Source organism: Ahaetulla prasina, chromosome 5, assembly GCF_028640845.1.
Source record: "Ahaetulla prasina isolate Xishuangbanna chromosome 5, ASM2864084v1, whole genome shotgun sequence".
NCBI classification, from domain to species: Eukaryota; Metazoa; Chordata; class Lepidosauria; order Squamata; family Colubridae; genus Ahaetulla; species Ahaetulla prasina.
In genome coordinates, this window is record NC_080543.1 from 106,894,030 (window position 1) to 106,919,656 (window position 25,627).

Genomic DNA, 25,627 nt, shown 5'->3' on the forward strand with positions numbered 1-25,627 from the left:
ACACCAGAACAACTAGACACCAGAACAGTTTTTTCCCGAAGGCCATCACTCTGCTAAACAAATAATTCCCTCAACAATGTCAAACTATTTCCTAAAACTACACTACTATTAATCTTCTCATCGTTTTCATCACCAATCTCTTTCCACTTATGACTGTATGACTATAACATTTTGTTGCTATCACTAAGGGTTAAATTGCAACCTATGACCATAATTTGTGTTGTAAATGTTGTACCTTTGATGATGGTATTTTTTTCCTTTTCCTTTTCCTTTTCCTTTTCTTTTATGTACACTGAAAGCTTATGCACCAAAACAAAGTCCTTGTGTGTCCAATCACACTTGGCCAATAAATTCAATTCTAGTCTATTCTATTCTATTCTATTCTATTCTATTCTATTCTATTCTATTCTATTCTATTCTATTCTATTCTATTCTATTCTAAAACTTCCTTATTTTTATTAGGGAACTGTGTCAAAGTTTTGGATAGCATAGTAGTGACCCCAAAGTAGCTGGCATGTTGATCCCAGATGGAGTTCAGTTTCTGTTTTTCAAAAATACTTTTCCCGTTAAACTTTTTAATGCTATAGCAGAACTAGTCTGCATCTTAACCATATTCCCATAATGTCTTTAGGACAAAGAAATCAGTCAGTGGATATCTGCTGATTTTCTGGAATATTTAGCATGAGTTCTCCCAGTGATATTAACATTCATTTATTCTCCATTTTTCAGAAAAGATAAATATAGTCCTCAAGAAAAAATAAAAGGGAAAAAGAAAAAAGAGCCAGAGTGCCATCTAATATCCAAGTGGGAAGCCAAGATGCAGCCTTTAAAATACTTAAAGCTAAAAAATTTTTAACAGGTAATAAGTAACTGGTTTAACTAGTCTGCCTACACATTTTAAAGAATTCTGCATATGTTTATTTCCCCCTGCCCCCAATACTTTTTGCATAGAAACATTTGGCTTAATTGGTTGAACAAGGTAGGGACAAATTTTGTTCCAGTTTTGCTACCCAAGACAGTCTTTTCTTCTTGGATTTCAGTTTGTCAACTTCTGTATTTTTGGCTTTGGATAGGAAGATCTAAACTACCTTCCTGTTTATTTTTCCTGGAGATTAATTGAAGGGAAAAGAGCCAAGAATTATTCATATGGACCATAAGGAGGTTTGATGTGCATATTATAATTATATATGCAAATCAATTGAATAAGAGCCATGGCGGCGCCATGGTTAGAATGCAGTATTGCTGGCTAACTCGGCTCACAGCCAGAAGTTTGATCCTAACTGGCTCAAAGTTGACTCAGCCTTCTATCTTCCCAAAGTCAGTAAAATGAGAACCCAGATTATTGGGGCCAATGTGGTGACTCTGTAAATCGCTTAGAGAGGACTGTGAAGCGGTATACAAGTATAAGTGCTATTGCTATTACTATATTTATGAAAGAACCCTTGGAAGAAGAGGCCTGCCAGAAAGCTTTTTACACTAGAATAGAATAGAATTCTTTATTGGCCATGTGTGATTGGACACACAATGAATTTGTCTTGGTGCATATGCTCTCGGTGTACATAAAAAAAAAGATACATTCATCAAGAACCATAAGGTACAACACTTAATGATAGTCATAGGGTACAAATAAGCAATCAAATCATACTAGGAAACAATATCAGTATAAATCATAAGGATACAAGCAACAAGGTAGGGACAAGGTTACAGTCATACAGTCATAAGTGGGAGGAGATGGGTGATAGGAACAATGAGAAGATTAACAGTAGTTCAAACTTAGTAAATAGTTTGACAGTGTTGAGGGAATTATTTGTTTAGCAGAGTGATGGCGTTTGGGAAAAAACTTCTTGTGTCTAGTTGTTCTAGTGTGCAGTGCTGTATAGCGTCGTTTTCTCCTAATTATTTACTATTAATTATTTACTATTAGCTATAAATTATTAACTATTTCTCCTAATTAACAACTCTGCCTTCATCAATGCAGATTAGGCTTCAGAGATCATGAAAAACATTTTAGGCAAGAATCAGGAAGAGGAATATTTCTGATCAGCAAACAATCTGTCTAGAGCTAAATCCTAAACTGTAATCATTATAGATAAGGAACTAGAACTGCTATTCAGATTAAGGGTTTTTATATAGTTCAGAAAAAAGGGGAACCCTGAGACAACTAGTAAGAAAATCACTGAATACAGATTTATTTCAATGTCAAGTTCAAGCAAATAAACTGCCCTTGAAAATGTTAGTCTTCCATTATATATTGCTTACCGAAATGCATTTACCAACTTGGACCATGATGTTGCCTTCCGGTTTCACTTTCTTGTACATTCTGCTTCCAGCTATGAACACAACTGCAGAGAGAAACCAAAAGATAGCAAATTTGGGAAAAGTGTTTAAATTTCAACAAGGGAGGTTGGGTAGAAAATCAATTTATAGTTTAAGAACTAGTGTTAAATAAGTAAGGAGAGGGAGAATCTGCTATTAAATTTAAGATCTATGTATTTTCTGACAGTCTATTATTCTTTTTAAAGTTATCTCTCACGCACAATCCATAATTGTTCAATATAGTCAGGAAAGTGTTATAATGAACCAGAACACATTACAGGTAGTTGTGACTGCAACTGGAACTGGAATTTTGGTCGCTAAGCAGTGCAGTCATTCAGTGAGTCTTTCTATGGCTGGACCTGATTTTATGACCATTTTTACCATGGTCATTAAGCAAATCACATAGTTGTTAAGCAAATCCAGCTTCCCCAATTGGCTTTGTTTGTTGGAAACTGGCTGGGAAGGTTGCAAATCATGATCACATGACTTCAATCCTCTGCAACCATCATAAACCCAAACAAATTACCAAGTGCCCAAAATTGTAATCATATGACTGTGGGGTATGTGTACAAGATTGTAATTTCAAGAACCAGTCATAAGTCACCTTTTCTCAGACCAGAGGCCATCCTAATTTAAAGAAATGGTCCTAAGTTGAGGACTACCAGTACAATTATATCACTGTAACAAAATTAATCATATGGAAGTAAAAAAGCAGTACATCTGATCAATTGTCTGACTTACACAGTGCAATAGCCATTAGGGCAGCAGGAACACCAAATGCCAGCGGATAACATTTTTGTTTGTCGTGAATTCCACATTCCACTCCTGTACAAAAAAATAAGTGGGAGGCATAGTTGTGGTCTTTCTGCAACAGTAGCCTGAAAGGACAGGTCTTCCCTGTCAATTATTCAGTGAACAAAATTACATATTATATTTGAACAAACATTTATATATGGGAGTCTCATTTGGAAATATAAGCAGCTTGTAATGATTTATTGACTTCTTAGGGCATGTCTATAGCACATTCTTCAATTGTTCTACTGCCCTGTCTCATGCTAACTTGATACTAAGCTATTCTAAGAAAATCCTCTCTATACAGAAAAGATATTTAGTCTCCATGATGGACTTTCATGATTTCCCTTTGGACAGTTCCTCTATTGCTGCATCTTCCCACCTAGGGGAAAATAATTCCATATTAATTTGTTTCCTCTGGGCAGAACTACCTGGAGAGATAGAGATAGAGAGATAGAGATAGAATTGACAGAGACTGAGGCAGAGAGATAGAGATATGCACACATATATAGTACACATACACATAGTTTTCATAGCCAGGATATTTGTATTCTGACTTATATAAACCAATTTAATTGTTGCTATTAATAATGTCCCCACTATTACTACAGTCTGTGTCTTGGATTCCAAACAGGATTCTTATATAAATCAAATCCTTATATAAATCAGAAAGGACATTTGGGCTGTGTAAGAAACAATAGGGAAAGAAAATGGTTATTTATGGCTACTTGCTGGGATTTATGCTTCTGAGTATTTCAGAATAACAGAATTGGAACCTCAAGTAGGAGACCCTATTCCATTTCAGACAAATAATTGTCCAATCTCCTCTTAAAAACCTCCAGTGTTGGAGCACCCACAACTTCTGGAGGCAAGTTGTTCTACTGATCAATTGTTTTCACTTCAGAAAATTTCTTAATCTAGGTTGCTTCTCTTCTTGATTAGTTTCCATGCATTGATTCTTGTCCTGCCCTCTTCTTTTTGGCAGCTCCTCAGATATTGGCACACTGCTATCATATTACCTCTAGTCCTTCTCTTCATTAAACTACTAGACAAGCCCAATTCCTGCAAATGTTCTTCATATGTTTTAGCCTACAGTCCCCCAATCAGCTCTGTTGCTCCTCTCTGCACTCCCTCTAGAGTCTCAACATCTTTTTTATATCATGGCGACTAAAACTGGATGCAATATTCCAACTGTGATCTTACCATGGCATCATAAAATGGCTCATATTTAAGTGGTTGTTCATAAGGTTCCAAGATCCTTCTTGCAGAAGCTACTATTGAGCCAGGTTCCATCTATTCTATATCTGTGCATTTGGTTTTTCTTGCCTAAAATGTAGAACTTTACTTTTCTCACCACTGAATTTCATTTTGTTAGATAGGGCCCAGTGTTCAAGTCTGTCAAGATCCTTCTGTATCTTGAGCCTATCTTCTGGAGTATTGGCTATTCCTGTCAGCTTGGTGTTGTCTGCAAATTTGATGAGTTCCCCTTCTATCCCCTCATCAAAATCATTGATGAAGATATTGAAGAGTGCTGAGCCTAAGACAGAGCCTTGGGATACCCACTGCACACGTCCCTCCATGTAGATGCTGTTCCATTAAGGGCTGCATATTGAATGTGGTTGGTCCACCAGTTACAAATCCATCCCGTAGTGATGTTATCCACATTTTTGTATCTTGTCAAGTAGTAGGTTATGATCTACTTTAACAAATACCTTATCCAAGTCCAAGTAAATGGTATCCATAGCATTTAGCTGGTCCACTAATTTTGTCACTGTCTACTAATTTTGTCACTTCAAGAGTAGATAACAAAAGATTAAAACAATCATCGGTTGCTTGTAACCAGAAGCATACTGGTTTAATCACAAGCACAAACCAATACAAACCCCTCCTAAATGGCTACCCTTATATTTGTGTGTTTAGCAAACCCATGCCTATATCAAGGCAAACTTATCAATCTGATGTAGAAAAATTTACCTCTAAGCATTGGGGTGATGATAGTAGAAAGAAGGCTTCCAGCATTAATAGAAAGATAAAATATAGAGAAGAACCTGCTTCTTTGTTTTTCCTGAAATACAAAGAAGAACCTTATTATCAATTAGTATTTGACATTCTTCTAATATAAAAGTGTAGGGTATCTATAAATAAATATGTTTTGCAAAATCATTTATCATATAGTTTTTAAACGTTTCATAAAAGAATGTTTACAGGTAGTCCTTACAACTATTCATTTAGCAATGTTCAAAGTTACAAAGGCACTTTAAAAAGTGACTTATGATTGGTACTTGCACTTATGGCTGTAGCAACGTCCCCACTGTCACATGACCAAAATTTTAATGCTTGGCAACTGGCATGCATTTTCATTGGTTGCAGTGTCTCAGAGTCATATGATAGTCATTTGAGACCTTTCTGGCTGGCTTCTGACAAGCAAAATCAATGAGTGGATTTACTTAATGACTGTTTGATTCACTTAACGACTGCAGTGATTCACTGCTTTTCTTGGCAATGGCAATTCTGATCTTGAATTGTCATAAGTCAAGGACTACCTGTATTTTTTAAAATCTACATGGAAATAAGTTAGACAGCAGACGATTACTGGGACCCAAATGACTACATTTGTTCCTCAGGAGAAAGTTGCCAAGTGTAAGTTTGGCTAAGGAAATTTCAGCCAAACTGTAGCTGTGGCAAAGATTCTCTACAGTACTGGAAAGGTATAAGCTACATGGTGAAGCAAGAGAGAAAAAGGCAAAGAACAAGCTTTTCAAGTATTCTAGATGTGAATTCTGAAATATTATGAAGATCTATTATACTTCCATTGAATCTTGTTGCATATTGTAAATAAAGTCAGAAATCTCCATAGTCACACACACACACACACACACACACACACACACACACACAATTCAAAGGAAATCCATTGTAGCTCCATTTCTTGATTCTCTATTTGCTTCCTTATTAACCAATATGGCAACAATACTGTCATACAACCAAGAATTAAACCAAAGGATGGTAGTTTACAATATTTGTAAGTAATGAAATAAAATTGATACCTGGTCTTCTTCAAACTGATCTCCCCCAAAGGCTGCAACACATGGTTTGATGCCACCAGTTCCCAGAGCAATAAGGACCAAACCAATCATAGAGAAAGCTCTGCAACAACAGATTAACCATAATAGGTGAGTGATGTAAAAGTACCCTGGTCTTTTCACATGTATTTTTCTATCTACATTTTACTTTGAACATTGAGATGTACTTGCTAATGGGCTATATGAGCAAACAGCTGAGGCATATAATAAGATCTTTGAAAATCCCAAAGGGATTGCAGCACAAAATATATCTAGTCACCCTGAAGATGACCCACTTTGAAAAAAGGATTTGGAAAACTGGAATTAAAATATACATTATGAAACAAATACATGTTGGTTAATATCCTATCCAAAACATATTTTAATATGGTATAGATTTACGCCTAGCTTACCTTCATAATGGTGATTATTGCAATACATTTCAGATCTAAATTATATATACATGACCCATAAACCCAAAACCAACCCTGACAATAATAAATAGTAAGATGAGCTCATTAAACTGAAGCCTGCCAGCATTTAAAGAAAGAAAACCCCTGACCCAGGAACATCTGCATGGCAAATATACAACCTTAGAAAAATAATGAAGACATAAATAAGAGTATAGATCAAGAATCAAATCTGACATACAAACTGCTATGCTAGACAAAAGCAATGCGATATTAAAAAATATTTAAAAATATTTCGAATATACAGAATTTTCTGGGATAATCTGTAAACATGTAAAATGTTCATCCAAAACTCTTCCATGTTGTTTCTGTGAACCACTTAGTTTTCCTGTCCCCTGTACACATTTAGTACTATTATAAAGTACATTTTTGAAACTTAATTTTATAATGGACAAGCATCTAATCTAGCCATTAGTATTGGGCAGAGAGAGGATTGTTTCCTATATAGTAACTTAGAAGGGCAAGAATTAAAAAATTAGCTTGTATCTAAAAATCTTTAACAATGTGCTATAAAATTAGTAATTTTCTTTGTAAATGGAGAGTGCAAGATGACAAAGTTTCCATTTTGAAAAACCAAATAAACTCTTGCAAATGTTTTTTCACAGCACAATCAAAAGACAGTAATGGAAGCACTTTGTCTGTAAAAGCAGATCTACGATCTGTTGCTACATCAGAAAAATGCTCCTTGGACTTTGCCACATGATAGAAAGGGAGGAACCAAGGCTACAATAATTAAGCACACAGTAAACAGATTTGTGGTACACTGAATGCCTAATTGGTCCCAATATGTGTTCATGTAGAAGATAAAGATAAGCGCAACTTACATGGGAATGTTTATGTCATCTGGAGCACCATCGTGATTTCCATCCATCAAGTCATTTATGGAACTTATCGATAAGACTGCTTGCCCGACTGTGTACACAATGGACAAGGAAATAATGGTCCTGCAATGAAGGGCGCAGACAGAAGATGTATTTTTAATGATGTCTCTCTCGGTCTTTTTTTAATAGAAGAATTTACATTGGTTCACTCAGCTTAACACAGTGTGTAATAATAAAAAAAACGAGCATACTCAATTGCACATATGTAAATATTACTGAATGCTATTCAGTATTTGATGGTTTTTCTATTTGGGTTGTCAGTATTAGTAGCTCCTTATGGGCAAATGTCAAATATAGATAATGGAGTAAAAAAATTGTAAAACACTAAAGACTTTCAAATAGAAATTATCTCCTGGGGACTTTAGGGACATGACTATATAGTTTTATTGGCAGTAATATATAGTTTGCTATTGTCTTTCAAATTAAATTCTAAGTGTAAAAAAATAAGCAAAATAAATTGAAACTGGGTCCCTTTGAAATTAATCCTATTTGCACAGTGTATTCACACACAAAAACACATACTTTCACATATACAGTACGTCTGTATGTGCACCCATTACTGTATTAAACTTTCATATAAACGTGGCTTAAACCTCATGTATTAATATATGCAATGAAGAAGCCTTCTGAAAAACCTTATTTTCTGTTCTCTAAGTACAGTATATTTGCTGTACTCAACAATCTTCTGTAAAAAAAATTCTAGGAATGTTAAACAGTAAATACACTCTTAAGAAAGTATTATTATCATGTAAATCTGGTGTTTAAAATAACTGTCCAGAAGTCAAAAGTCTTTACTGTATTTGTTTTGTATGTGATTTATAAATTTCCAATAAAACACTTTATTAAAGTAGAAAACATGGAATTTACATAGCATAAGATCATTTGTTCATTTATTGTTCATCTTTGCATGTTTGATTAGATTCTAAATTGACAAGTTCAATTGTGCCTTTTCAGAAATAAAATATCTGTTGTTCCTCCATCAATGAATGTAAACATTTCCTGGTCATATGTTAGTAGCCACACTGCAAAACAGATAAGGGAAATCTACTGAGTTTTTCACTGTTACAGTAATAAAAACATGAAATATCAGATATGTCATCTCTGATCTCCCATGAAACTAGTATTCCCAGAACAAAGTGGGGAATAACTTCCAGGTAACACCCTGATAGGAAACAGAAACAAACAGCAAATGGCAACATGAAATCAAAACATCTCTTTAATTGATGTGATTAACCTACTTGATACTCATTATAATAATTAACAAGATCTTACATGTAAATTACCTCTGACATAATTTTGTAATTTTCTTTAATAATACTTTTCTCTGAGCAGGATAACTTAGCTGAATTTTATAACTAAAACAAAGTATGAGCTGGAATTTAAGATTTGTGAGGAATATAAAAATATTACATGTTTCCTAGCCATTGTAAACTTTTTCTTCCACCTTGGGCACAGATTGTTATAGAAAAATCTGTTTAAATGGTGTCTAAATTGACACTGACTTGATCAATCAATGGCTTTTGTAGAAGCAAAAAGTGGAAGACATGTGATAGGTATTCTTCCAGCAGTGCACCTTGAATAGGGCAGCAGTTTCTGTGATTTGAAGGTAAAAATATGAGGGCATACATATAGGGACTGTTACACCTGTCTGCAACTTTTTGAAATACCTATGTTTTCTCCTGTGTTCATGCAACTGCCTTCTGAAGTGGCAGTACAATCCTGGGAGAAGCTGTGTTTGACTTAAGAGTTGGCGAGAAGAAGTAAATATGCATTGTTTATGGTCGAAGTCAACTTTTCCCCCTTAGAAGCCAGAGAACTACACTGCCATAATCTTTTTAAGATGAAAATTATATTATTCGCTGGATAAGAATTGAAAAAATGCAGCAAAATGTACTTCCTTAAGTGTTAAACTAAAGGTGTGCAAACAAGAGGCCTATAAGCTGTGGTGGGATTCAAGTAATTTAACAACCCGTTCTCTGCCCTAATGATTTCTTCCAACAACCAGTTTGCCAAACGGCTCAGAAAGTGAACAACCGGTTCTCCCAAAGTGGTGCGAACTGGCTGAATCCCACCACTGCCTACAAGCCATGGATATGCCCCCCCCCCATTTCTCAAAACACTGAATTGTAATTTTAATATGACAGAAGCAGAATGATAGCTATATTTAATTAGTTATTTTAAATATATTAAATTACTTTTCTGCCTTTAGGCCAGCTACTACCTACTTACTGGAGTACACTGAGCACACATTATGCCTAAAAGAAAATTTCTCTATTTAAGTCAAGCTTCTGAGCTTTCATATAGGATCCTGGATTATATATTGATGGTTTAATGAAATGTGCCATAATTTGATCCAATTCTGAATTAAGGAAATTAATCCCACCTTCAAATGCCCCAGGGAAAGAGTTTGAATCTCCTAAGTGTGCTTTCCCACCAATATACACTTACTTGAACTTTCCCAGCCAGGAATCAGCTATGAGTGCTCCAAGGATAGGCGTTAGATAGCAGAGAGCAACAAATGTGTGGTAAATAGCAGTAGACAGATTATCATCCCAGTGGAGAAAAAACTTGAAATAGAGGACAAGCACAGCTAAAAAAAGAAAAGAATAAGAGTAGTTAATGGGAAAATCAGCAAACAGGTGCATCAATAGCAATTCCAACTTAGAATACACATTTTTTAAGTCACCTCGCATTCCATAGTAGGAGAATCTTTCACAGAATTCATTGATGACTATGAAGAAGATACTAAGTGGGTAGCCAAAGCAACCAGCCTGAGGTAAGACAAAAAGAACAACAAAATTAACTGTAATGTTTATAAAACTATACAACTGTTTTACCACATTTACTAATATTCTTCAAGGAAAAAAAGTTCTGAGATGACACAGTATATATAAACTGCTCCCTCTCCAAGTAGAATTGGCCTAGACATAGCAAAGATTCAGAAGCTACTAGCTAGTATCACTCTAATTGCTGTATAAATTAAAATGGAGGGGATGGAAATGGAAATGAGCGGATAATGCTTCATGATTATTGGAATACACTGTATGCTGAAGTCTAGCCTCCGACAGGATAGCTAAGTACTACAGACAAATTCATTAAATAAATCCACTAACACCATTAAAATCCCTAATAAATCCTAGTTCATTTCTGGGTTATACTCTGATTAGAGAATATAATTTTTGCTAGATTTAATTAAAATTCAAACATGTATTTTAACCATAGACTAACCATAATAAGTTAATCAAAAAAAAGATTTGTAACACTTTGATGTAATCTCTCTCTTTTGCTTTCCAAACTACTAGAAAAACAAGTCAATAAATATATACAGATAGTCCTCGACTTAGGACTACAATTGAGCCAAAATTTATGTTGCTAAGGGAAAGATTTGTTAAGTGAGTTTTGTCCCACTTTACCTCTCTTCTTGCCACTCATTAAGTGAATCATTGTAGTTGTTAAGTTAGTAACCCAGTTGTTAAATAAATCTGGCTACCCATTGATTTTTCTTGTCAGAAGGTCGCATGATCGAAAGATGATCACATGACCCCAGGACACTGCAACTGTCATAAGTATCAAGCAGTTGCCAAGCATCTGAATTTTGATCATGTGACCATGGAGATGCTGCAACGGTCGTGTGAAAAATTGTCAAAAGTCAGTGCCGTTGTAACTCTGAAAGGTCACTAAATGAACTGTTGTAAATCAAGGATTACCTGTAAAGGCTACATTCAAAGAGATTAAGTTAATATAACCTTATAGGCAAAGACCAAAATCAGCCCTGAATTTTGCATTAGAAGCTGTCAGAAATTAGAGTACAAATAATGTGGTCTTAGAAAAAAGAAGAAAAGAATAAGAGTAGTTAATGGGAAAATCAGCAAACAGGTGCATCAATAGCAATTCCAACTTAGAATACACATTTTTAAGTCACCGCATTCCATAGTAGGAGAATCTTTCACAGAATTCATTGATGACTATGAAGAAGATACTAAGTGGGTAGCCAAAGCAACCAGCCTGAGGTAAGACAAAAAGAACAACAAAATTAACTGTAATGTTTATAAAACTATACAACTGTTTTACCACATTTACTAATATTCTTCAAGGAAAAAAAGTTCTGAGATGACACAGTATATATAAACTGCTCCCTCTCCAAGTAGAATTGGCCTAGACATAGCAAAGATTCAGAAGCTACTAGCTAGTATCACTCTAATTGCTGTATAAATTAAAATGGAGGGGATGGAAATGGAAATGAGCGGATAATGCTTCATGATTATTGGAATACACTGTATGCTGAAGTCTAGCCTCCGACAGGATAGCTAAGTACTACAGACAAATTCATTAAATAAATCCACTAACACCATTAAAATCCCTAATAAATCCTAGTTCATTTCTGGGTTATACTCTGATTAGAGAATATAATTTTTGCTAGATTTAATTAAAATTCAAACATGTATTTTAACCATAGACTAACCATAATAAGTTAATCAAAAAAAAGATTTGTAACACTTTGATGTAATCTCTCTCTTTTGCTTTCCAAACTACTAGAAAAACAAGTCAATAAATATATACAGATAGTCCTCGACTTAGGACTACAATTGAGCCAAAATTTATGTTGCTAAGGGAAAGATTTGTTAAGTGAGTTTTGTCCCACTTTACCTCTCTTCTTGCCACTCATTAAGTGAATCATTGTAGTTGTTAAGTTAGTAACCCAGTTGTTAAATAAATCTGGCTACCCATTGATTTTTCTTGTCAGAAGGTCGCATGATCGAAAGATGATCACATGACCCCAGGACACTGCAACTGTCATAAGTATCAAGCAGTTGCCAAGCATCTGAATTTTGATCATGTGACCATGGAGATGCTGCAACGGTCGTGTGAAAAATTGTCAAAAGTCAGTGCCGTTGTAACTCTGAAAGGTCACTAAATGAACTGTTGTAAATCAAGGATTACCTGTAAAGGCTACATTCAAAGAGATTAAGTTAATATAACCTTATAGGCAAAGACCAAAATCAGCCCTGAATTTTGCATTAGAAGCTGTCAGAAATTAGAGTACAAATAATGTGGTCTTAGAAAAAAGAAGAAAAAGAATAGGGATCCACTAAGAACAAAGCTTCCATGTTTTTCAGCATTAATACTTACCCGAAGTTTTCCTTTACTTTCCTCTGTGTGGAAAAACAAAAACGAAAATGAAAAATAATAGTAACAGTACAGTGTAATGGTACAACAGGCATTTCTTACCAAGAGGATGTAATTTTAGCTATATTTTTGTATTACAGGCATTATACCAGCAATATTTAAAGATGATCCTCTATTACATATCTATAAAATATAAATTTAAATAGGAATACTGTAACGTGAAAGATCTACAGAAAGACTGAAAGATAATCATACTTTGTTTACATTTCCAAACTGCAGATTTGAAAAGCCTACCCTTAGAAAATCCAAAGCTGATTTCTTTACTTCTCAATTACCACCTGTTCTGGATAAGTAATTATACAATATATTAGGGGAGCACCAATTTGCTGCAGACTTCTGCTTGCAGATGTTCCAACACATCTCTGGCTATCAAGACCTCTGTTTTTCTGGAGGACTAATGTCTGCATAATTCTAAAGCAACTATTAATCTTGGTTCATATGACATCTGCCATGTATTTAACTAAGTTTAAAGTATGATTATTGCAATGTATGACCTCTCCCCTAATGTGTTTCTGAGACCAGATAATCAATCTCAATGCCAAATGAAAAGTGAGATAGTGTAAATAAGACCTGTTCTAGCAAGAGAAACAAACTGAGCAACAAACGAGCCTTACATCTCAGGACATATCTGAATCCATGCAATATTATAGCAGTGATTATGACATGCTGATTCTTAGTTCAGAATTCATATAATTCTACAAAGGTATTCAATGTGGTCTCTTCCCAAAATCCCCAAAGCTTCAACCAAAGACTATCTACTGTTGACATCACCTCATTCCTAAGAGGTCTGTAAGGGGCGTGCATAAGAGCACCAGCGTGCCTACTGTTCCTGTCCTAATGTTCCCTTTGGTTGTATCCGATTCATATGGTTATTTCATGTTTATACTTATATATATTGTTGTGTTTGACAAATAAATAAATAAATAAATAAAATAAATCCACTAACACCATTAAAATCCCTAATAAATCCTAGTTCATTTCTGGGTTATACTCTGATTAGAGAATATAATTTTTGCTAGATTTAATTAAAATTCAAACATGTATTTTAACCATAGACTAACCATAATAAGTTAATCAAAAAAAAGATTTGTAACACTTTGATGTAATCTCTCTCTTTTGCTTTCCAAACTACTAGAAAAACAAGTCAATAAATATATACAGATAGTCCTCGACTTAGGACTACAATTGAGCCAAAATTTATGTTGCTAAGGGAAAGATTTGTTAAGTGAGTTTTGTCCCACTTTACCTCTTCTTGCCACTCATTAAGTGAATCATTGTAGTTGTTAAGTTAGTAACCCAGTTGTTAAATAAATCTGCCTACCCATTGATTTTTCTTGTCAGAAGGTCGCATGATCGAAAGATGATCACATGACCCCAGGACACTGCAACTGTCATAAGTATCAAGCAGTTGCCAAGCATCTGAATTTTGATCATGTGACCATGGAGATGCTGCAACGGTCGTGTGAAAAATTGTCAAAAGTCAGTGCCGTTGTAACTCTGAAAGGTCACTAAATGAACTGTTGTAAATCAAGGATTACCTGTAAAGGCTACATTCAAAGAGATTAAGTTAATATAACCTTATAGGCAAAGACCAAAATCAGCCCTGAATTTTGCATTAGAAGCTGTCAGAAATTAGAGTACAAATAATGTGGTCTTAGAAAAAAGAAGAAAAAGAATAGGGATCCACTAAGAACAAAGCTTCCATGTTTTTCAGCATTAATACTTACCCGAAGTTTTCCTTTACTTTCCTCTGTGTGGAAAAACAAAAACGAAAATGAAAAATAATAGTAACAGTACAGTGTAATGGTACAACAGGCATTTCTTACCAAGAGGATGTAATTTTAGCTATATTTTGTATTACAGGCATTATACCAGCAATATTTAAAGATGATCCTCTATTACATATCTATAAAATATAAATTTAAATAGGAATACTGTAACGTGAAAGATCTACAGAAAGACTGAAAGATAATCATACTTTGTTTACATTTCCAAACTGCAGATTTGAAAAGCCTACCCTTAGAAAATCCAAAGCTGATTTCTTTACTTCTCAATTACCACCTGTTCTGGATAAGTAATTATACAATATATTAGGGGAGCACCAATTTGCTGCAGACCTCTGCTTGCAGATGTTCCAACACATCTCTGGCTATCAAGACCTCTGTTTTTCTGGAGGACTAATGTCTGCATAATTCTAAAGCAACTATTAATCTTGGTTCATATGACATCTGCCATGTATTTAACTAAGTTTAAAGTATGATTATTGCAATGTATGACCTCTCCCCTAATGTGTTTCTGAGACCAGATAATCAATCTCAATGCCAAATGAAAAGTGAGATAGTGTAAATAAGACCTGTTCTAGCAAGAGAAACAAACTGAGCAACAAACGAGCCTTACATCTCAGGACATATCTGAATCCATGCAATATTATAGCAGTGATTATGACATGCTGATTCTTAGTTCAGAATTCATATAATTCTACAAAGGTATTCAATGTGGTCTCTTCCCAAAATCCCCAAAGCTTCAACCAAAGACTATCTACTGTTGACATCACCTCATTCCTAAGAGGTCTGTAAGGGGCGTGCATAAGAGCACCAGCGTGTCTACTGTTCCTGTCCTAATGTTCCCTTTGGTTGTATCCGATTCATATGGTTATTTCATGTTTATACTTATATATATTGTTGTGTTTGACAAATAAATAAATAAATAAATAAAATAAATCCTGCAGCAGCAAATGGTGTGGTTCTTATCTGTGCTGAATATTGTCTATCAGTGTCACTTTAAGTACAGTTCCTCCCTAGGATTGGGACTATGGAAGATACAAACTTGTTATCTACATTATGGAACAGACAAAAAGAGCCCCAATTTTGATTTGTGTCACAGTCATTGTTTTGCTTCTTTCACTGAATTCTCTAGAAGTCTGAGTAGTGCCAAACCCTAGACATTATCACATTATATATCACTTCAGAATTTTAAAAAGTTGGGACAATAACAGAATTCACGTCAGCGTTTCTTAAGCACCTTTGCCCCCTGCTTTACTATCTTGAAGATAAAACCTAAGTACAAGGAGGCTCTGTACTTTAGAACACTGATTTGTGGGATAAGCATATCTATAGTTATTACAGGTCTATTTGTAATTATTCTAATAGGAAAGGTTCGTAGTTCACAATGCATGAAAAAACTGACAGCGCTGTTCAGCATCACACTACTGCACTATGCTCCAAACACAAGAAATCAATTGTCAGAAGTTATACAACTAAGTCTTTAGTGGCACCCATTGCAAAAGATTTGCTAAAATCAGCTTTCATTCATTTTTTACTTCTGCTGGGTGAGGTCATCCAGTGGTTTGGAGTGAAGCATCATCAATATGCTAATGATGCCCGGCTTTATATCTCCATCCTGGGCCACCTGAGCAACGCTGTAGTGCTTGGAGGCTTTAGGGATCAGGATGGGGCGCAATGGGCTTCAACCCATGCAAGACTGAGTGGCTCTGGGTATCTGGTGACAAGGTTCTTCACTCTTTGGTCCTGGATGGGATAGCTCTGATCCAGATGAACCCAGTGTGTAATTTAGGAGTCTTTCTGAACTCATAGCTCCTGCTAGAAGAGCATTTTGGGCAGCCATTGCTAGGAAGGCCTTTGAACACTTTCAGGTTGTGCACAAGTTGCACCATTCCTGTACCAGGCGGCTTTACTCATGGTCACTCACATCCTTGTGACCTCTTGTTTCTTGCAATGCATTCTACCAGGGACTGCCCTTGAAAAGCATTCAGAAACTTTCATTTGGGCAAAATGCATCTGTATAGGTGGTAAATAGTGTCAAATATTTGTCACATGTAATACCATTACTACATGAGATGCACTGGTTGCCTGTGTATTTCCTGGTGCAATTCAAGGTGTTGGTTTGTCACCCTTAAAGCCCTTCATGACATGGGATACTAATACTTAATGACCATCTTTCCCCAGTGGTTTCTACCCATCCAGTTCTATCAGGCAGGTTGGACATGATAAGAGTCCCATCAGCCAAGGAATTTCGACTGGTAAAAACTCGAAGATGTGCCTTCTCTTCTAGCCCATCCTCTAGAGCATTTTCCTTCAGAGTCGAGGATGACCCAACCCTGTAGGTCTTTCATAAGGTCTTGAAGACTTGGCTTTGTGCCTGGGCATGGATGTGAAGGATTCTGTTTTCTGGCTATATTGACATATACAGTGACGTTTTTTCCTCTGCTGCCATATATACCATATTTTTTGGAGTATAAGACACAGTTTCTGTCCTAAAAAAGGCTGAAGATTTGGGTGCATCTTATACTCCAAATGTAGCTTTTTCGAAGCTTTTTTCAGCCCTAACGAGGTAGCGAGTGAAGCGATCTTCATGGTTTGCCTGCTTTTCTCATTGCTTCTCTCTCCAAAGATCAGTTGTGCTTTAGAAGCTGATTTTTAATCCCCAAGCAGGGGATGAAAACCAGCAAACTAATGTGCTGAAGTTGACCAGACTAAGGATGCTAGCCAGATAAATACCTGGTAGGCAGATTTTTTTTTTCTATTTTCTTCCCCCAAAACTAAGCTGCATCTTATACTCCGGTGCATTTTACACTCTGAAAAATACGGTAATTTGAACGCTATTGTAATCATTTGTATTTTATGATTGTTTGCCATACAAAGTCACTTGCTTGAGTTGGGCAGCTATAGAAATTGAATAAAATAAAAAATACCATTCTGTGCATCCATCAGCACATGAAAAGGTCAACTTTTGCAAGCCACTGTCAATGGTCAAACCCAACAGTGGTTACCATACGTTTAAGAGACAATTAAACACTTTTTGTTTTCTACAATTTTAAACCAACTCATTATTTTCCAATATGAACTAGAAATACAAAACCACCTAATGTCTTTCAAAAAGGGGAAAGAAGATACTGTTCAGGTGAGTGCTTATCTCCAACTTTACTATAATTTTCAAGCTTTTTCTTTGATCTGATGGCTTCTTTTGTTCTGATAAATGGAAGCATTAGTATCTGAATGTGCATGATTTGTAAAGTATGATGCTCTGAACTGATGCAAGAAATTTGAAAACAATATAATTGTAAAGGGAATAATTTCAGCACAAATGGGAACAACAATGAGCTGACAAATTAAAAACAGTAAGTTCTGAATGATGAACCATAAGGTGGTTCAAAAATAGTTACAATGGAAGTCTTGAACCCACATTCAAAGTTCTACACCCTTTCTATATGCATCAACTTAACATCAGGCATGGGTACAAAATGGCAATGCTTCAATCATTATAAGCTTTCAACTACCATATCCTCTTGACTTTTGGGACCTTCCTTACATATGCCATTATTTCTAATATATGTCACTCTCTCTCTTTCTCTCACTCCCTCTCCCTCTCTCTAAAACAGACCTTCTGGTCCCACCGGAAATGGACAGTTTCCAGCCTCCGGAGGGCCTCGGGGCGGGTGGGGAAGGCCGTTTTTCACCCTCCCCAGACTCCAAGAAAGCCTCTAGAGCCTGGGGAGGGTGAAAAACGGCCTACCGGGCCCACCGGGCCATCACATTCCAAAAGCGGGGGAGCATGCAAGCATGCGTGGGGCACATTGAATTATGGGTGTGGGCACATGTGTCACACACACACACACACATTCCTCCTGCTTTTGGCACTTGATGGCAAAAAAGTTAGCTATCACTGACCTAACCACTTGCTTTCTGCTGCAGAGGAAAAGGTTTTGTCCTTGAAAAGACTGCAGGTGAAAATGAGCTGTGTCTGAAAAGAGGGGAGGAGTCTAGTCAGCCTCTGATTAAAAAAATATACCATACAATTACTTTTTTATTTTATTTTATTTTATTTTAACATTGTGTGTGTCCTTTATATGTTTTCCGATATTGTTTTCTGTAAACTCATCCCTTGCATATTTTATCTGAATCTTTTTTGTAGTAGAGTTTGATTCTAGTCATCCCTTGTGAGATTGGTCTACCTGCCCATTAGCACAAGAGGAAGACAAGCCTATTTGCTCTTAGCCAAACACATTAGTGCTACAGAGCCAGAAGGTGGTGCTATAAAATTTATTTCCTTTTTATTACTTATTTCCCTTTCATTCGCCAATAAGCAATTCAGAATGAAGCTTTCTTCTCTCACATACAAGTAGTCCTCAACTTGCGACCACAACTGAACCCAAAATTACTAAGCGAAACATTTAAGTGAATTTTGCTGCATTTTTATGATCTTGCCATAGTTGTTAAGGTGAATCACTGCAGTTGTTCAGTTAGTAACATGGTTGTTAAGTGTCTTCTCCATTGACTTTGCTTGTCAGAAAGTTGTAAAAGGTGATCACATGATCCCGGAACACTGCAACCCTTGTAAATATGCGTCAATTGTCAAGCGTCTGAATTTTGGACACGTGCCTATGGGGATGCTATAATGATCATAAATGTAAAAAACGGTCATAAGTCATTTTTTCAGTGCCGTTCTAACTTTGGTCACTAAATGAACAGTTGTAAGTTGAGGACTAGCTATAACGGGATCAGAGAGGGAGGATGCTACATAAAAGCATTTCCTTGGAAAACAGGTGGTGGCAGAAGTAGTAACCACATCAAGGCAGCAGATTGTTCCAGAGGATTTTTAAGGAAGGGAATGTAATACCTCTAGCCTTATGCTTTTTTCACTGAATTTTAGGCAGATTAATGTAAGGAACCCAAGATATACATTAACTTACAAGCTGATATGTAAAAAATAGCGACACTCAGGGTAGATCTCTTTTATATATAAGACTCGTGACCATAGTATACTCCAAAACAGTTGGGATTTTGGGTATACTGATTGGTCTGAACCTGGTATCATATCAAGTGGATCAATCTTCAGTTACCAAGCCCATTTTATAATGAGAAGGTACTCTGGAAGGACAAAAACACAGCTGCTTGCAATTACTGCAAGTTCAAGTCCCCCCAGGCTGACTCAGCCTTCCATCCTTTATAAGGTAGGTAAAATGCGGACCCAGATTGTTGGGGGCAATAAAAGTTGACTTTGTATATAATATACAAATGGATGAGACTATTGCTTAACACAGTGTAAGCTGCCCTGAGTCTTTGGAGAAGGGCGGGATATAAATTCAAATAAAAAAAAAAAAAGGAAAACATTACCTAACAAGCATGCTTAGCTTATTTAAGGATATTCAGATTCAGCTAGCCTTATAGAAATATGAATAAGCAGCAAAGTTATAAAGATTAGCCAGTTTATCTAAGCTGCTTTAGTTTCTGGAAGCTAGTTTCCATAAGAACTTTATGGACTCCTTAGGTGACTCAGGGCACATATAAAAATTATAGCATTAATTTTCTAACTCTAGACATTTCTTGATATGGATTCCATTAAAGCAGGCTTTCTGGTTAGTTTGTGGCTAGGTACTGGTACTTCACCAATGCAGAACATTGGCTTAGGAAAGGCTAGGAGAGGCCAATTGCTTTCTCAGCAAATGTAATGTCAGTTTGGCACGGTTTTATCTTGACACTGTACAGGCTGCACACTGAAGATTCAAAGATAAGGTTTAAACCTTATGCTCTGAGTGTCATTTAAAAGCCTGCCTAACCATTAGCTAACTTTGTTGATGAAACACACCCCCATCCTGTCTTCTATTATCTAGTTGCTTAGTAAGCGAGACCAAGAGAAAGGCATTTAAACTAATTGCACCAAGTCTTCTTATGAAACTAAGTTCAATAGTCCGGTCCTTATTGGGGAGCAATATCCATAAACAGCACAAGCATCATACTGAAACTTCTGGCACCTTCAGGAAAAGTGGGTGCTTTTATAGGTGGTTCTCGACTTACAACAGCTTAGTGACTGTTCAACGTTACAACGGCACTGAAAAAAATGACCTTTGACTGTTTTCACACTTATGACCATTGCAGCATCATTGTGGTCACGTGATTTACATTAGGATGCTCGACAACTGACTCACCTTTATGACGGTTGCAGTGTCAGTTGCAGCCTTCTGACAAGCAAAGTCAAAGAGGGAAGCCAGATTCCCTTAACCACCACCTTAATACTAATTAAAACTAATACTGCCAACAAAAGTGCATGGTTTCCCCAGTTGCAATGTATGGCTGTGAAAGTTGGACCACAAGAAAGGCTGAGCGTCAAAGAATTGAGGCCTTTGAACTCTGGTGCTGGAGAAGACTCCTGTGAGTCCCTTGGACTGCAAGGCCATCAAACAAGTCAGTCCTAGAGGAGATCAATCCTGACTGCTTTTTAGAAGGTCAGATCCTGAAGATGAAACTCAAATACTTTGGCTACCTAATGAGAAGGAAGGGCTCACTGGAGAAGAGCCTAATGCTGGGAAAGATTGAGGGCAAAACAAAGTGAGGACAGAGAACAAGGTGGCTGGATAGAGTCACTGAAGCAGTAGGTGTGAGTTTAAATGGACTCCAGAGGATGGTAGAGGATAGGAAGGCCTGGAGGAAGGTTGTCCATGGAGTCGCGATGGGTCGGACACGACTTTGCAACTAACAACAATACTAATTTAACAACTGCAGCGATTCCCTTAACAAATGCGGCAGGAAACCTGGTAAAATGAGGCAAGGCTCACTTAAATTTCGCCATTTAAGCAGCATAAACTTTGGGCTCCCGCGTGGTCGTAAGTCGAGGACTCCCTGGTATAAATAGGATACATCTGCTCCGCCAAAGCTGCATCCCATTTAAGGAGCCACAAAGCCTTTCTGGAGACGAGATCCTGGCGCAGCCACAGAGCGCCTCACCTTTTGCAGCTTATCTCGTCAGAGACCTCCTTCCTCCTCCGGCCCCGCCCCTCTCCGGCCGAGGGTCAGGTGCCCCTCCGCTGACCAGGAGCGCGCGCCTCTCCCCAAAGGGCGGGAGAGCAGAGGAGCGCCTCGGAGTTTCGGTGGGCGAGCGAGGGAGGAAACTGGCGCGCAGATTAAAGCAGCGCCTCGCCGCCCTCAGTTTAGTCTCACGCGTCGGGCTGCGATGCGTCCCGCCCAGAAAAAACAAAACCGGGGTTCATTATTAATGAAGCCACAGCTGGCTGAACCTCGGGTAAGCGGGTCAAGCGAACCCAGCCGGGGGTTGAGAACCAAGGCGGTTGGGAAAGCTCCGCGGGGAGCGTCAGGACGTCGAAGCAGCCGCCGCCTGCCTCTTCCAAACGCGGCTATGCTTGTTCGATGGAATTCCTCGGACTCGCCAACTACAGCCGCCGACGGACCGGTATTGCCCTCCGACCCTCCCTCCCCTTCGCCAGACTCCCTTCTCCACCGACGGCCAGTTCTTTCGCTGCCGGCTGTTGCCCACGAACTCCGGCCAATCCCGCCCCTTTCGCTCTTCGAAGCACCTGGGCGGCCGCGAGCGCTGGCGGTCTCGCTCCCTTTTGCGCGGCGGACGGGCTGGCGGGCGCCCTCGTTACTGTGCGAGGAATCGAACTGAGCGCGCGCGGCGGGGGGATTTAGAAGGGGGAGGGCGGCCACCTTTTTTTCCTTTATTTCCCTGATTTGCGGGGGAAGGGGACGTTTCTTAAGCAGGTGCCTTTTTTCCCCCCTCGAGAGGCAACCGAAGTTTCTGGTTTTTCTTTGAAGACCTTTCGCTTCTCATTCAAGAAGCTTCTTCAGCTCTGAAGAAGAGCTTGAAGCGGTTTCTTGGATGAGAAGCAAAACGTCTTCCAAGAAAAACCAGAAACTTCGGTTGCCTCTTGGAGAAAAAAAAAATTATTAATTAAAAAGCACCTTTGAAACATCCACGATTTGGATGACTGAGAATCTCACAGACTTTTCTTAAGCCGGGATTTTCCTTTTCCTTTCGCCGCCCACGGTTGGCCACTCTTGCGGTGGTCCCTGCCTGCAGCCCCCCGCTTTACGGGGGAATACGAGCCACCATCCCCGCTCCCCGGAACCTCCTCTCGGGAGGGAGAGGGGTAACTTTGGGCTCCTGCGTGGTCGTAAGTCGAGGACTCCCTGGTATAAATAGGATACATCTGCTCCGCCAAAGCTGCATCCCATTTAAGGAGCCACAAAGCCTTTCTGGAGACGAGTTCCTGGCGCAGCCACAGAGCGCCTCACCTTTTGCAGCTTATCTCCTCAGAGACCTCCTTCCTCCTCCGGCCCTGCCCTCTCCGGCCGAGGGTCAGGTGCCCTCCGCTGACCAGGAGCGCGCGCCTCTCCCCAAAGGGCGGGAGAGCAGAGGAGCGCCTCGGAGTTTCGGTGGGCGAGCGAGGGAGGAAACTGGCGCGCAGATTAAAGCAGCGCCTCGCCGCCCTCAGTTTAGTCTCACGCGTCGGGCTGCGATGCGTCCCGCCCAGAAAAAACAAAACCGGGGTTCATTATTAATGAAGCCACAGCTGGCTGAACCTCGGGTAAGCGGGTCAAGGGAACCCAGCCGGGGGTTGAGAACCAAGGCGGTTGGGAAAGCTCCGCGGGGAGCGTCAGGACGTCGAAGCAGCCGCCGCCTGCCTCTTCCAAACGCGGCTATGCTTGTTCGATGGAATTCCTCGGACTCGCCAACTACAGCCGCCGACGGACCGGTATTGCCCTCCGTCCCTCCCTCCCCTTCGCCAGACTCCCTTCTCCACCGACGGCCAGTTCTTTCGCTGCCGGCTGTTGCCCACGAACTCCGGCCAATCCCGCCCCTTTCGCTCTTCGAAGCACCTGGGCGGCCGCGAGCGCTGGCGGTCTAGCTCCCTTTTGCGCGGCGGACGGGCTGGCGGGCGCCCTCGTTACTGTGCGAGGAATCGAACTGAGCGCGCGCGGCGGGGGGATTTAGAAGGGGGAGGGCGGCCACCTTTTTTTTCCTTTATTTCCCTGATTTGCGGGGGAAGGGGACGTTTCTTAAGCAGGTGCCTTTTTCTCGAGAGGCAACCGAAGTTTCTGGTTTTCTTTGAAGACGTTTCGCTTCTCATTCAAGAAGCTTCTTCAGCTCTGAAGAAGAGCTTGAAGCGGTTTCTTGGATGAGAAGCAAAACGTCTTCCAAGAAAAACCAGAAACTTCGGTTGCCTCTTGGAGAAAAAAAAAATTATTAATTAAAAAGCACCTTTGAAACATCCACGATTTGTATGACTGAGAATCTCACAGAGTTTTCTTAAGCCGGGATTTTCCTTTTCCTTTCGCCGCCCACGGTTGGCCACTCTTGCGGTGGTCCCTGCCTGCAGCCCCCCGCTTTACGGGGGAATACGAGCCACCATCCCCGCTCCCCGGAACCTCCTCTCGGGAGGGAGAGGGGTAACTTTGGGCTAAAGCCGATCCGGGGAATCGGCCTAGCTCCCTCGACCCCACAAGTTGTCTCCTCAGAAGTAACTTTTCTGTGAGGCTTCCCCGCCAGAAAACCGGAGAGAGCGCAACTGCAGCCTAAGGGCGCAGAAGTGCTCCCAAGACGCCTTAAAAGCGAAGAGACGCCTCATGACCCGGAGAAGTAACGGAAGGGGGGGGACGACGCCTGAGCGAGAGAAGCAACCGGCAAAGGCTGCTCGTCGAAGCCGGCAGACTTGGCTCCTTTGGGAGACCCACCCGGTGACCCTCGGGTCCGGCCGCTGCGCCAACCCCTTTCCTTTCCCGTACGTACCCATTTGGGCCGCCCTTGGTGCTGCTCTCGGCGGTCCTACTTGGGGCAGATGCTGAGGTGGAAAGGGAACGGAGGCCACGGAGGTCGGTTTCTTTAAAGCCTCTGCCTTGGCCGGATTCCAAGTCCTACCCCTACCTGGCCAAGAAAGCGGGGAAGGAGGTAGGCGGCGGGCAGGGAAGAACTGGGTCTACCGCCCTCACGCCCGAGAGCGAAAAACACCCGAGAGAGGAAAGAGCCGAACCGCTTTCCTTCATCGCTCCAGGAGGAATTTGTAGGGCAGGGAGTGGGAGGAAAAGGCCGGCTCTCGACCTCCCCGCTCCTTGATTTGGCACATCGTTAAGAAGCAATCGATAAGCGCCACTGCTTTTATCCCTTGGTCCTCCTGTGCCTTATTTATTTATTTATTTATTTTGTCACAACAATATATGTAGGTATCATACAAAAAGATTATATAGTATATAAACACTTATATGAGTAAATATAAGGAGGTATAAGCATATATATATATATAGGAAGAAGAAAAGAAAAACAATAGGACAGGAATGGTAGGCACGCTTGTGCGCTTATGCACGCCCCTTATGGTCCTCTTAGGAATGGGGTGAGGTCAATAGTAGAAAGTTTTTGGTTAAAGCTTTTAGGATTATGAGAAGAGACCACAGAGTCAGGTAAAGTATTCCAAGCACTGATGATTCTGTTACAGAAGTCATATTTTCTGCAATCTAAATTAAAGCGGTTGACATTAAGTTTAAATCTATTAGTTGCTCTAATATTATTGCAATTAAAGCTGAAGTAGTTTTTGACAGGAAGGACATTACAATAGATGATTCTGTGAGTTAAACTTAGGTCTTGTCGAAGGCGACGGAGTTCCAAGTTTTCTAAGCCTAGGATTTCAAGTCTGGTGGGATAAGGTATTTTGTTGTTTTCAGAGGAATGGAGAACTCTTCTTGTAAAATATTTCTGGACATGTTCAATTGTATTGATGTCAGAGATGTGGTGAGGGTTCCAAACTGGCGAGCTGTATTCTAGAATTGGTCTAGCAAATGTTTTATATGCTCTGGTTAGTAGTGTGGTGTTTTTCGAAAAGAAGCTATGCAAGATTAGGTTTACAACTCTTAGAGCTTTTTTTGCTATGTAGTTGCAGTGGGCTTTGGCACTTAGATCATTTGACATGAAAACTCCAGTGTCTTTAATGGGATGGGGGTCGTCTGTAAGGTAATGTCCATCTAGTATGTACCTTTCTATATAGTGTGATGGGACAGAAATCCAACAGGTGCTGCTTCTGTCTCATTTGCTGCCCAGGAGGCACCTGTTGAATCCCAAATCCAATTGTTGGATGGGAAGAGAACTGAAAGTGTTTTAGGTGGATTTTTAAAAT

The 25,627-nt window shown here is 39.2% G+C and overlaps 1 protein-coding gene across 2 annotated transcripts in view; it reads right to left on the minus strand.

Moving 5' to 3' along the window:
* Positions 1–24,369, minus strand: part of SLC15A1 (solute carrier family 15 member 1) — a 52,436-nt gene extending 28,067 nt beyond the window's left edge. The window contains exons 1-9 of one of the 2 annotated variants that reach the window (XM_058185572.1): positions 24,253–24,369; positions 14,436–14,458; positions 10,208–10,292; positions 9,970–10,111; positions 7,465–7,584; positions 6,156–6,255; positions 5,083–5,173; positions 3,058–3,141; positions 2,260–2,342 (exon numbers count right to left, since the gene is read on the minus strand). In XM_058185572.1, the coding sequence (XP_058041555.1) occupies positions 2,260–2,342; positions 3,058–3,141; positions 5,083–5,173; positions 6,156–6,255; positions 7,465–7,584; positions 9,970–10,111; positions 10,208–10,292; positions 14,436–14,458; positions 24,253–24,256 (732 nt within the window). In that variant the 5' untranslated portion in view covers positions 24,257–24,369. Of the gene's footprint in view, positions 1–2,259; positions 2,343–3,057; positions 3,142–5,082; positions 5,174–6,155; positions 6,256–7,464; positions 7,585–9,969; positions 10,112–10,207; positions 10,293–12,651; positions 12,675–14,435; positions 14,459–24,252 lie in introns of both variants that reach the window. The other variant, XM_058185571.1, reaches the window with a different exon arrangement.
* Between the last annotated feature and the right edge of the window lie 1,258 nt (positions 24,370–25,627).